At 38.3% G+C, this 13942-nt stretch overlaps 1 protein-coding gene across 2 annotated transcripts; it reads left to right on the forward strand.

Moving 5' to 3' along the window:
- The first annotated feature begins 30 nt into the window (after positions 1 to 30).
- Positions 31 to 13477, forward strand: ccz1 (CCZ1 vacuolar protein trafficking and biogenesis associated). 2 transcript variants are annotated; one of them, XM_006800942.3, is made up of 17 exons: positions 31 to 195; positions 1685 to 1760; positions 2523 to 2619; positions 2723 to 2820; positions 3101 to 3194; positions 3341 to 3421; positions 3510 to 3557; positions 5396 to 5479; positions 6102 to 6277; positions 6863 to 6944; positions 7478 to 7539; positions 9008 to 9119; positions 9467 to 9500; positions 9668 to 9785; positions 12019 to 12177; positions 12700 to 12827; positions 12967 to 13477. In XM_006800942.3, exons 2-17 carry the CDS (start codon positions 1747 to 1749, stop codon positions 13020 to 13022), a joined length of 1443 nt encoding a protein of 480 aa, XP_006801005.1. In that variant the 5' UTR covers positions 31 to 195; positions 1685 to 1746; the 3' UTR covers positions 13023 to 13477. The 2 variants fall into 2 exon arrangements, with proteins under 2 accessions (XP_006801005.1, XP_006801006.1); XM_006800943.3 differs by lacking the exon at positions 31 to 195 and adding an exon at positions 870 to 1198.
- Positions 13478 to 13942: the final 465 nt, after the last annotated feature.

The raw sequence follows: 13942 nt of genomic DNA on the forward strand, positions 1-13942 counted from the left end.
GAAACTTTGTTTGAAAGCGATTTGACCCGAGCGACTGAGCTTGTGGCACCTCGTAACTAAAAGCAGGAAGTTAAGGATGTGAAGTAGAATGCAAGCGGCTTCGCTTCCCATTAACACCATTTACGCATTTGTTCTTTTAATTTTCACTGTCTGTATCAGCGAGTACATGGACGTGTTGTGTTTATCTTCTGTAAGGTGAGTGTTACTGTCACGGTTCACTGACGGTTCCTCCGACAGCCAACACAAGCCTACAGCTAGCAGAGCCAAGCTAACAAGCTAGCTGCTCTGAGTGACTCCGGCTGGTCGCTGACTGGATGTTTGTCAATAGTAGTACACAATCACATAAATTTCCTTATGTGTTTGTTTTGTTTTGTAGTTTATTATAACACATATTGTATAAAAATATCCAAGTATTTCTCTCTGCCGGCTAAAGTACAGTAGTAGCATTTCATTTGCAGTACCGTATGTGTACAAGACAATAATGACAAAATGTAAAACGAGTAGAAAACAAACACACCCGTTAAATGTAGAGGTGTAAGCGTCTGAACTATATCACCTTTATCTCCAGTAAATGAAGTGAACTGCTAAAATGTTACCTTGCGTGACCTAGTGGCTCTAACTTTAACCAAAATGGTCAAAAACTGGTACACCGTTTTATTATTATACACAGCAACATGGCTGCTAACTTTTAAATGCAAATATCTAATAAGCAATCATATAGCAGCAGTTCAGTGTATTTAGACATGTAGACATGATCAAGACGACCTGTTGAAGTTCAAACTGAATATTAGAATGGAAAAGAAAGATGTTTTTAAGTGGCTTTGAACGCAGCATCGTTGTTGATGCCAGACAAGCTGGTCTGAGCATTTCAGAAACTGCTGATCCACCATCTCTAGGTTTTCCAGGGAAAGCGAAAATATCCAGTGAGCATCCAATTTTGGAATTAAAATGACTTGTTGATGGCAGAGGGAAATGTTTCTAGGTGATAGAAAGGCAAACTTATACAAATAACCACTAGTTTACAACCAAGGTATGCAGAAGAGCATTTTTGAAGGCATGACACACCAAAGCTTGAATTGGGGGCTACAGCAGCAGAAGACCACACCGGGTACCACTACTGTCAACTAAGAACAGGAAATTGAAGCTGCAGGTCACACATGCTCGCCTAAATTTTGATTTCTCCTGCATCATTCAGACGGTAGGCTTAGATTTTGGTGTAAACAACATGCTTTGTATCAACACTTTAGGTTGCTATTGATGGTGTAATGGTGTGGAGAATATTGTCTTGGCACTCTCTTTGTTCCTTGACCATTGCTTAAACACTACAGTCTACTGTAGCATTCTTGCTGACCATGTTCATTACTTTATGACAACAGTGTAGCCATCTTTTGATGGCTTCTTCCAGCAGGGTAACAGAAAATACTCTGTGGAGGCCATTTAAGTACAGTAAACGCAATCTTTAGATCTCAGTGAAATAGAGAACTAATGGAGTGAGAGATTCCCACCATGTGTATTTGTAGCCAACAAATCTGCAGCAACTGTGTGATGCTATCATGTCAGTATTGGCCAGAATTTCTTAGGAATGTTTCCAGCGCCTTTTAAAATGTGTACCTTACCAGTAGTTTATTATTACCAATGGATTTGTGTCACTATATAACTGGATGTTGTTGTCTTTGTTTTGTAGGAACACGGCATGCTAACCAAACGGCCACTGGAGCAAAGGAAAGGCAGACACAAGTTACACTAATGCTGATGATCAGGTAAGTTTAGGTGACGTAATATTTTGGTCTTCCCTTTTTCCATGCAGTATTTTGGCCCCAGTACAATGTTTTGGTCTCTGTGCAATATTTTGGTCTCTGTGAAATTACCATTCCCATCCTAAATGATCATAGCCCCTCCACCCTTATTTATTTATTATATTATATTACTGCCCTTGTATACACCCCTACACTGCTTCTGTTTCAATGTTTCTACATACACCATGTATAGTCAGGGGTGCACATAAGTGGTCCGCAGGTGCGCATTCGTTGTCAAAATAAAAGACGTGCACCAGATAAGAAGTTGCAACGCGCGTTTGCGTACATATAAAAGGCATTGTTTTTGTCTGCTAGAGTGGGATTTTCACAGCATATTCTGCACCACATCTGTGTGCGTTCATCATCTGTTCGAAGCCAGCTCACCTCCTGCAACCACTTTTCCGAGTATACGCGCTTCTTTTGCAGTTTGGACTCCCTCTGGCATTTCTTTGGAGGTGGAGGAACACCAAAGTAATTGCCTAAAGGAGCTTGCTTCTTCGACATCTTTAAGAGTTCTAATCAAATGTCTGTCCTCCTCCAGAAAATCTTATGTACGCAAACTGGCGTTGCAACTTCTTATCTGGTGCGCACCTTTGTGGTCTTGCTACCCAATTTCGCTGTGCAAAAAACTGCACAATGACAATAAAAGGTCTAAGTCTAAGTATTACATAAGAGCAACTTGGATGGAGTCTAGAGATATGTCACCTTTCTTTTTGTCTGCCACAGCCCCAAAATGGCCTCAGGAATGCAAGAGAAACAGTACACACCATCTTTACTCAGTTTTTTCATTTACAACCCCACGTTTGGACCTCGAGAAGGAGAGGTGAGTGAGACTCCCTGATAAAGAGTTCTTATGCAAACCACTGAATTCCTTTTTTAGCTTTTAGATGAAAAAAGCATGCCTAATGCCAATATTTTTGTTTTAGGAAGAGAAAAAGATTCTGTTTTACCACCCCAGTGATGTTGAGAAGAACGAGAAGATCCGAAATGTCGGCCTTTGTGAGGCCATTGTGCAATTCACCAGGTATCAGTATTATGGTGTATATATTACTGCAGCAGCATCATGGCTGTATTTGCAGTCTATTTATTTGTACTTTATTTGTATTTGTACTTATAAATTTAAGCGTTTGTAGCTGTGATGAAGCAAAAGGAAGCCTGAAGCACAATAGAAAAGGGAAATGTTGCAATAAGTGGTCAGATGCACACTGATAAATATCTAGTGCAAATACAGACAGAAATTTAAGAGCCGTGCGTGTTGTTTGGGTGTGTCGCCCTTCTTCACTGTCACATCCCCTTTGTTCCAGGACGTTCTGTCCAACAAAACCAGCTAAATCCCTGCACACACAGAAGAACCGGCAGTTTTTCTTTGAGCCTGAGGAAAATTTCTGGATGGTCATGGTATCTTGCAAGCTTATGTGTACATCACCTTCCCAGTATTTAGTCTTTGTCCAGAGTTTGTCTCCTTCATTTTAAATATCATTCTGCTCTTAACTCTTTAATGCTCCTTTGTGCTGTTTTATTTTAAAAAAAAAATCCATCCTCAGGTGGTTCGAAATCCAATGATTGAGAAACCAAACAAAGATGGCAAACCTCCTACAGTAGAATATCAGGAAGAGGAAATGCTTGTGAGTACTGAAAAGTATTCGTGTATGTCTTCATTTTTTATCTCTGAGTATTGCCAGTTATACTTAGCTTCCCTCTTGCCTTTTGTAGGATACAGTTTATGGTGCAGTGGTAAGGCAGTGCTACAGCATGTATAAGGTGAGTTTGAGTGCAGTTTTAGAATTTGCCATACTTTTTAACATTTACAACACAAAAATCACTTAATACTGAGCTAAGAATCAATCAAGTATTCTAGTTTTCCATCACATCATAGAGTTACTGTAGGCTTTCATTCTGTGTTTGGTACAAAAATCTTGCCATCTTGTTTTATGCATTATAAGTATATTACATAAGACGTTTGTTTATACTCAAGATTTCACAAGGAATGTGATTATAACTAAAAGCAGATGCAGCTGAAGAAATCTGTGAAAAACATTATTGCATAGATGGAGACCATCAGATTTCAAAACAAATCGAAAAAGAAGAAAATAGGAGCCCAATTTGACAAATTAAATAAAATATTTTCATTAATAATAAGGCGCTTTGCCTCATTGCGATGCCCAGAACACATTTCAGTTAATTTCTTTAGAATCAGTTTAATTTCACAAAAACCCTTTTTTTCTCTTCCACTATTCTTTGCTTAAACCACCAGTGTGATAAGTTGTTATTTAGCAACACAGACCCAAACCATGACACAGCCACCATCATGTTTTACAGATGAGGAAAAGGTTTTTATACTGGAATGCACTTTTTTTTAATGCATTCCATTTTAAGTCTCTTCTTTTTCTCTTCTTCAGAATAAAATGTTTATCATTCACATCAATTTATTTAGTCATTAAACATTCTCGCTTGTCAGCATGACTTTGAACAGAGTGCAGATGAGCTGTGGTGATATTTTGACACAAACATCTTTGCTGTTCATTGTTCTTCTGCCGATGATCTACTTAGCAAATTTGAAAGCATCCTAGAGTGTGTGCTAGCTTACCATCTTCAGAATGGTGATTCGTAAATAGTAAAATAGTTGTTATATATCACTTATCTATTCTTATCTTTCTCAAAGCGCTTTATACAACGTGCCTCATTCACACACATTCATACTCTGAGCAACGCATTGTGGAGCACGACTTGGGGTTCAGTATCTATCTGTAGTCAAATGACTACTCTATTAAATCTTAAAATAATTTAAATAAATAAGTAATTAATATTAAATTACTAATGCTAGAGGTTCACAAACATTTCCCCCTCACAAATACACATTTCACGGCTCTTGAAATGACATGAAATAGTACAATATATATTTGTTTGACTTGTTTAGAAATATAGAAAATGTCAAAGGGTTCCTGCTGCTGTGTGTAGTGATACATTTATCTGCTGGATGAAGAAATCTTTGGCTTAAAGTTTAGTAAAGTAATTAAAATAAATGTTATTGCTTTGTGTTAAAATAGTATTTTACTGCATTGGAGGCTTATTCTAATAAAAAGACCTTATTCGCTCAAAGCCATGTAATGACACCCTAGAGTAGTGTTTCTCAACTCTGCACCCCCAGAGGTATTTGAAGTATTGCAGGGGATTTTTTTTTTGTTGTTCATTTATTAGATGTGTTCTTAATTCCCGAAATTATTCCTGAAATAAATAGTATTTTAAGTTCCTATTATTACTATTTTAAGGTTAATCTATAAGGAAAAAAATGACAGACAAAATGTAAAAGCTATAATCAGCTGAAAACACAGGAAGAAATTAGAAAGAAGGCAACATGGAGTCAGTAAAATACTGTTGTTTCATTCAAATTTAGTGCTGGTCTTTTCCGGTTGTAACACTTCTCATAAAGTCAGGCGGATTATGTTGAGGGAATCTTGCCTGAAATACGTAATGAAAGGATTACATTACTGGGGGAATGTTGAATCATTGCTCCTGAGTGTCACACATTACCAATTTATGCCTGTATGATGCCAAAAATAAGTCATGTTTTAACAATGCTCATTTTCCTCATGCTGTAGCTCTTCAATGGCACCTTTTCAAGAGCAATGCAAGCTGGCGGAGTGGAGTTGCTCATGCAGAAACTTGAGAAATTCTTCTACAGGGTAATAAATACTCACAAGCCATAACATTTTTGTTGCTAGGCGGATATGTTTTGAGTTCAGATCATGCATGCATTTATATTGACCTTGCTTTGACAGGATGATTCCCTTAGAATGCCGGCATGTGTGTTTTTAACAGAACTCATTCGAGCCTGACTGTCCTTGTTATCACAAGGGTTTCCCTCACTGATGACAGTTGTCATAGGGACATTTGTGAATACTCCCGTTACTCTTGGAAAGCTATAAGATGTTTGCAGTCATGGTTGACGTCTTGATCGTTGTCTTGCCCCCATTATTTGTCTTCACGTCACACTTCTGTCAACTAGCCGGAACATTGCATTTAAGGAGCTGCTTTAAAAATTAATTTCTAATTAGGGAATACCCTTCATCCATTAACACGGGCTTCCCTGTCCACCATGAAATCTAAAGACGGGGAGAAAGAGAGAGGCTGTGGTGTGCTTGTCAGAGGTTGAATGTCAATGCGGTACAAGTCAAAGAGTTTCTTATATCCTCTTTTCTGTATTGAACTGTAAGCAAGCACTTGTGGGCAGGTAAACTAAACCCTTTCTTTTTTGCGTCTCCTGTGTCTGTGTGTGTCCGTGTGTTATCACGCTGGGGTTTCCAGTATCTGCAGACTCTCCACTTGCAGTCCTGCGACCTGCTCGATGTATTCGGAGGCATCAGCTTCTTCCCATTGGACAAGATGACCTACCTGAAGATCCAGTCTTTTGTCAACAGAGTGGAGGAGAGCCTCAGTCTGATCAAATACACAGCCTTCCTGTATAATGACCAACTTATCTGGTATACAACACTTGTTGATGCCATGCTTTAAACTGTATGTTTGTCCATCAAACCCACCGTCTGTCAAATTTGACTGAGCCATCCAGTGTATTAAGGTAAAATCCCAGTGCTGGCATCGGCCAACGAATAATGGCATGCTGGGTAAACAGTGGTGGTTCTAAACACAGCAGTTAATCCTCTTTGCGGTTTATGCGCTCCCTGACATGTCACTTGTTTTTAATTGTGCTGTCGGCCACCGGCTCGGTGTGTAAGCACAGGGAGAATTACATGATCGCTAATGAAATTACTTGAGAGCAGCATAATTGTTCACTGTGAACTGAAGATGGACAAACAGGAAGGAATATTTAATTACTGTGCAAATTAAGCAGCTGCATCTGCTGCACAGCACTCATTGTATCCCATTTATAGCCACTGCTGAACAGAAAACAGTAAGGCATTTTGTCTTATTATCTATCCAGTGAGCCATAACACATTTGACAGCACACCTGATAAAAAATAATCCATGCATTTAGTTGTTGTTTTTTTTCATTAGTGCAATGTGAAGTTTACAAGGTGTCATTTTTGGCATCGTGGTCGTGTTTACAGGAGCGGGCTGGAACAAGATGACATGAGGATCCTGTACAAATATCTGACCACCTCGCTTTTCCCCAGACACTCAGAACCAGAGGTAGGTGGAGTGAAAAAAGTGGCTGAAGAAAGTAAAGTTTAAATTTTGAGAACTTCTGCAGAACTCCAGCCCACTAGATTATTTTAAGGGCAAATCGAGGAATGGTCAAAGGAAGTGTCATGACTGTAGAGAAGAGGGCCACTGCTTCACGATATTGCATAGTGTATATCATATGACAACATGGCTAACTTGTCTTGATAAATCTGTACAGCTAATGCTAAGCTTTTTATATAATTTGTAAAACAGGTCTGTGTCCATGGTTTTGTTAGTTTCCATAGAAGGATCCACCGTCATTAAAACATACAAAACTACTGTAGCATTTAGAGCAGTTTGGCTCACTGGGATCATTTGCACAAATGTTGACCCCATTATCTAACTTTGGCTGTGTTTAATATAAATATCTGACACTTTAATAATAATATGATTATTTTCTGACAGAAAATATGACCTAAAATAAGGAAAGCATAATAGATCTACTTAAATAATTGGCTAAACAATCCATAATTTTACTCTCTTGTATTTGCTTGTTTCAGTTGGCTGGCAGGGACTCCCCGATGAGACCAGAAGTTGCTGGAAATTTGTTGCACTATGGGAGGTAAGTCTATGATCCCTGCACCCATCTCTTTTAATCCAAGCCCCTGCAGTGGTGCGGTTACTAGAGTAATGTCATTCGTGGGCCAAGGCATCCGAGAAACGTCAAAAGGCGTGTTCTGGATGCACATATGAATGATAAGATACAGATGCATGTGTGTGTGACACCATGTGTGATTTCGACCCACTGACAAGCAAATTAGATAACGAGGTAACTCCCTTGGCTAACAAGGGAGGCTGGAGTATCACTCCAGCCTCGAGAGGTTTCAACTTTCTATTTTGTTTCCGTGTCCATGTGTAACAGGAGAAAGTTTGCTCAGGTGTTGCCTCCCTGCCAAAGCTTATGTCTGCATGCTGCTTAAATAACTTGTGTCTCACGATGATGTAAAGTTGCTACAGTGGTCCGAGTGAATCTTGCTGAAATTACACGGGACAGACGACACAGCATTTCTTGAAAAATGCTGAGAATTTTTTTTAAAATCAAGATAAGGTGTTGCAATAATGGAAGTTGCATAGGATTGCAGAGTCTGTTGGACAACACTACATGATAGACGTGCATTTAATTGGAAACATTAAATTGTTATACATAATTTTAAGTGGTTTCTCTAAATTCCTGTGTAACTATATAACAGTGAATTCGTTGTTCTGTTGTGAACAAAAGAGGCTTAAACGGTTTTTGCTCCAGAGGACATTAAGCTCATATTTGTGTGGTAAATTCCTGATTAGATTTGGTGCCATCCATTATTGGCTTCAGGCTAATATGCTACTTTACTACAACTGGTGATTATTACGGAGAAACGTGCACTGTGATGATTCATAACACATCAGTCAAAACAAATAAATACTTTGTCTTCCGGAGATTACAAATACATCTACGCAATTTCAGGGCCATCCACCCAACAGATGTTGAGATAGTAGATAGATTCATAGAAATCTAATGTGATTAGAAATAATACCTTAACTGCTTCTCAGAGGATGAGCTTTTCCTGTTTTGGAAACCTCATGTGCTCCCAGCATCATGCAGTCTTAATATTTTCATTCCCATCATTCTTCAGGTTCATTTCTTAACTCTTTCCCCCATGAAGATGACATTTGATGACCTCGCCTGTACCCTTAATGACGAGTTTATATCAGTATATTTTAATAAAGATGTGGTTTGATAACCATTAAAATAGTTTCCAGGTTTTTCTAAAGGAAGCTGCATTGGCAGAGACCACCCTCTCACATCCAGTCATGTTGTTCTATAAACAGGCCTGAAATATGATAGAAACCGTTCAGCTCGGGGTTACTCCTGGTTTCAAGGGGTAAAGAGTCAATAGCATCGTGTGCTTTTGTTTTTTGGTGTGTTTTGGAGCACCAATTGAGCTTTCTGATTTTCAGTCATTTGGTTTTGAGTAATTAGATCATCTGGTTTTATTTTGATACCTGGTCTGTGAATATGAACCCAGGCACACTGCGTCTGTCTTTTTCAGGTTTTTGACAGGACCTACAAATCTGAAAGATCCGGAGGCCAAATTCCGATTTCCAAAAATATTCGTCTCTGCAGAGGACGGCTACGAGGAGCTGCATCTGATTGTTTACAAGGTACAGTAGGTTAAATGCAACACTCTGGTATGACAGGCTTGTTTCATTTCTCTTGATTTATTCAGTTTTGATCCTTTTTTTTTCTAATGCATTAAAAACGAGTGGGCAGTTGTTATTCATTTTTTAGGAGGATTCTTGTAATCTGTGACTGGGGGGGATTTAACCTTTTTTTTCTGTTTATGAACAGTAGATTTGGGATAAAATATATTCCACTGCTCTATCAAACGATGTGGACTTCAGGGATTAGTGCGCTGAATTTTAAAATGATGAAGTATATCCCGCACATTAGTGTGATTCCTGGCCTGTGTGACCTTGATTTTAACCTACAGTGATCTGCTTTTTTCCAGGCAATGAGCGCAGCAGCTTGTTTTATGATCAGTGGTAAGTGCGTGTGCCCTCCCGGTTTAATGATTAAAGTTCACTTTCATTTTGCCTTTTTCAATTCGGCATTTTTGATGTTTTTGCTGCTCTTATAAAATGTAATTATTACATTTTCCTCACCTTATGTCCAGTAACAGCTGACAGTTCACTCCTCTGTTTCCTAATAGCCTCTGTGGAGCTGACGAGGGAGTTCTGTGAGCAGTTGGACAGCTTGGTGGGCCCTCAGCTTACTTTGCTGGCTTCTGATATTTGTGAACAGTTCACAATCAACCGCAGGATATCAGGGTTTGTTGAAATTTCTCCTCTTTCCTAGCTTTTAGCTTGGCATGTTCCTGATATAGTCTCTACGTGGTGCTGCTACGCTTACCTCAGCTTCATTTTACAGAGAATACAGGGCACAATGATGCACCTCTGGCCAAATTACAAATATTGTTGATATAAAAAGTGATATGGACAAGATGCAGCAGATATTTATTCATTTTATTTTAAAATTATACATAAAGATTGCAACACAAAACCAGGGTTTAGAAACTAGACATACACCTTATTGTTTGAAGCTCAAGAGTTTAATATTATATGTTTACAACATTGAAGGACTATTTGTGTGCTTACAGTATTGTGCAAAAATCTTGAGCCACCCCTTATTTATTTATTATATTTTGCTTCCAAGCAGCCAGACTTTCTTGTTATATTATAACATATAAAACTGCATCTTTAGATACTTTGTTACTAGCAGCCTGCCACAAAAACGCATCAACGTTTTCCCAATTCCTTAGTTAAATCTTCAAAAATGGCAAAGAGAACACAGTTTGACATGCTTGAAATTGTATTTTTGCACCAAGTAGTTTGATTTTGTGCAGTGTGTCATGAAGAAATGTGGAGACACTTTACAAGTGGATGTCAAGAAGTCATTTTTAAAGAACTGGAGTGAAAATCAGTGGCGACTAACTAGAGTGATGAATCCACATTTGAAATGTTTGGTTCAACTTTTCATCAGTATGTACTGAGGAGGTCAGGTGAACAGTATAACACTGAGTGTCTGCTTGGTGGAGGCTTTATCATGGTTTGGGCTTCACTGCAGCCAGTGGGGATCTTGCCAAAATTGATGGAATACAGAAAAGTATCAGCAGGTTTGGTCCACCATAAAATACCATCTAGAAAGTATTTGATTGGCTCCAGTGTCATTTTTCAGCATGATAGTGATCCCAGACCCAAGGCCAAAGCATACCTGGGTAGAAAAACACGAGAATACTGTCACTATCAGCAGCCTGGAGAACTATTCCTGAAGATTACGTAAAGAAATTATTAGAAATTTACCTCTGAGGGTTCAGGCTGTGTTAAAGAATAGAGGTGGTCATACCAAGTATGGATCATTAAGCTCATTAGAGCTCATATTACTGTATTTCCAGTATATTTGCACTTGTGTCAACAAGTCGCTCCACCTGTTTCCTATTTCCAAGCAAACTGAAGCACTTGAAGGGTGGCCCAAGACTTTTGCACATTACTGTATTCAAAATAAATCAAATTAAATAGGTTTTTTTACTCGTGCCTTTGTACAATATCAGGAAGACGGGGAGGATATTTAAAGGCAATCTAAACTCCAAAATTAGAAAATGAGGCTAGAAAAGAGCGGTATCGGGTCTCTTTCCAACCAATAACGTACCTTAATGTCATTTGTGCGTCATATTTGTAAGTATCAATGACATTCATGTTTCTGTCAGTCAGTCTGCTATAACTAGAAAGTTGATTGATTTGTGTGCTTGGTGATTACACTTCCCACTTTGCTTGTCTGGCCTGTAGCATGAGCTCTGCCTGGCTGGCAGTGATAGATGAGACTCTTAATATCACTGGGTAGCATCATGTCCCTACTTAGGGGTAACTCAAGCAGTACAGCTTTAAGGACTGGCATCCTGGTCAACGCTCCTTTAATCCCAGCAGTTAGCTTCAGACACGGCCCGGCAGGTAATCCAAACCTGACCGAGGCAGTTTGATGGGCTCCTTTTTAATCACCCTAGTGAAGAATCCACTCAATAAATAATGCCACTGCAAATTTATCAGCTAGCTTTCAGGTCTGTGTCCTGGTTTGGCCTCGTCCAATGGTAAATAATTACACACATCATGTATAAAAATCACCTATTTGAATACATTCACACACATGTCCATAGATCCAGTTTAGGCACTTTTGTTAAGTAAACTCCAGCTCATTAACTTGGCACCGCGTGGGTAACAAATGAAGCAGGGCTAAGTAAAATGATACCTTGGTTTAATGCTTCATTTGGTAACAGTATGATTTTAGAGACTGGCCCAGCCTCTTTGTTTGTCTCTTACTCTAACCGATCTTACTGGATATCAAGGTAACACACATTTCATGCAGATTTTGAAAAGCTGTGCTGGCACCTTAAAGTCATAAATCCCAGGTTCTCTAAACTATCAGGTATAAAGGATAATTTGTAATACTAACATTTTATCGGCACTTTTTATAAGTTGCTTAACTTTTGCTTACTTTTGTTACTTTCAGGCCAGAAAAGGAACCCCAGTTTAAGTTCATTTACTTCAACCACATGAACCTGGCAGAGAAGAGCACTATCCACATGAGGAAGACCGCCAGTGTTTGCCTCACCTCTGTCCATCCTGACCTCATGAAGATCCTGGGAGATATCAATTGTGACTTTGCCAGGTAAAGTCAGAGGACACTTTAGTGAAACCTAAGCTATATTTACTAAATGCCGTCAGGCATTTCTTCGAGAGTTCTCTAATGACAGTTCACAGATAAGATAGGTGGTACTGCTGGTGTTCCTAATGGTGACCGGAGAGGATAAAGAATTGATTAGTTTTGGTTTATATAAAAATAAATAATAATAAGAAGAGAGATCACAGCAGCATTAGACCATCTTTAGTTGTGTATTTTAGAATCAAACAAAGAAGATGTGTAGAAGTACAAACTCATTTTCCCAGCGTTTCAGCACAGCTGTGTAATTTTCAGTTTTATTACGACACTCCTGGGATCTTTGCATATCCACATTCTTTCCGTCTTTGAAGCAACTTATTACACTGCAATCCTGCAGTGTAATAAGTTGGGGGGTTTTGAGTAGGTTAAAATGTTCTCTGGTACATTACATGATCTCTCAAGCAACAAAGAGCCTACTGTGAATGTGGTGAACACCTTCGTTTGAAACATATAGTTCTTTCTGTCTTTCAGGGTTGACGAAGATGAGGAAATCATCGTAAAAGCTATGACAGACTACTGGGTAGTCGGCAAAAAGTCAGACCAGAGAGAACTGTACGTGATCCTGAATCAGAAGAACGCCAATCTGATCGAAGTAAACGGTACGTCTCCCCTATTTGGCAAAAAGTAAATGCATGTCATTCTTACCAAAAGTACACCATCTGTCTCAGTAATCTCCTCTTCTCCTTAAGTTGACCCTTGTCTTTTTTTTCTCCTTTTTCTTTTTTTTTTTTACTACAGAGGAAGTTAAGCGGCTTTGTGCGACGCAGTTCAACAACATATTTTTCTTGGATTAATGGTGAAGACACTAAAAACTGTTGCAGGGTATCTTGACAGCATCAGCGTAATGCAATAATTGCATCATGAAATTAACAATAACAATGAAAAGATTCCTCACATCGTTTTTTTTTTTTTTTTTTTTATTTAACCTTGAAAAATTGTAATTTTTCTTCTGTAATTAAGTGTAAAAAAAAAAAAAAAGGCAAAAAATCCAGGTTTTGACTGTATGTGTAATTTGCTTTCTTTCATTTTCTTTGTACATACTTGAGCAATTTTAAACAATTTTCTTTCATATTAAAATGTGTTCATACACTTTTATAATGAACATATGACACTTTTTCAAATATATTTAAAAACTGACATGCTCATACTCCGGCTTTATTTGATGATCCCGTGATTGTTTTCCGATGCCATGTCAAAAGATTTGTGGTTTGTAAACAACTGCCCTAACTTCAAATAAATTAAGAACCAATTTTCTGCAGTGTACTGAATATTTTTAGTCTCTTTGGCTTTAGACACAAAAGCGAGTAAAGGTTTTGGAAACTCCACAACATCATTCTGATCATGAGTCACTGAAGTCAGGAAAACTCATTAAAATGTAAAGAATAATAAGGTGTGGGTCACCTCTTTGATAACTGTTCAGTGCAAATTAATTGAAGGTAAGTGAGTAGATGGTAGAATTACTTAGGTTTTTGTGGCCTGTTTTCTTTGTTTTGCTTTGTTGGGGTGTTTTGTTTTGTTTTTTTACATTTTATAACAAAGACATCTGTTCAAAATAATTAATTCCAGTTTCTTTAAAAATAAAAAGGATGCGGTTGGGCTAGAATAACACAAATATTAACTTGTGATGAACTCCTGGAGCACTTGAAACATGCCAGAGATCATAGAAATCTACTGTTCCATGGTTCTTGGTAAATAACTGAGAGAGCACTGAATT

Source organism: Neolamprologus brichardi, chromosome 8 (assembly GCF_056152115.1).
Source record: "Neolamprologus brichardi isolate AB-2024 chromosome 8, ASM5615211v1, whole genome shotgun sequence".
Classification (NCBI taxonomy): Eukaryota; Metazoa; Chordata; class Actinopteri; order Cichliformes; family Cichlidae; genus Neolamprologus; species Neolamprologus brichardi.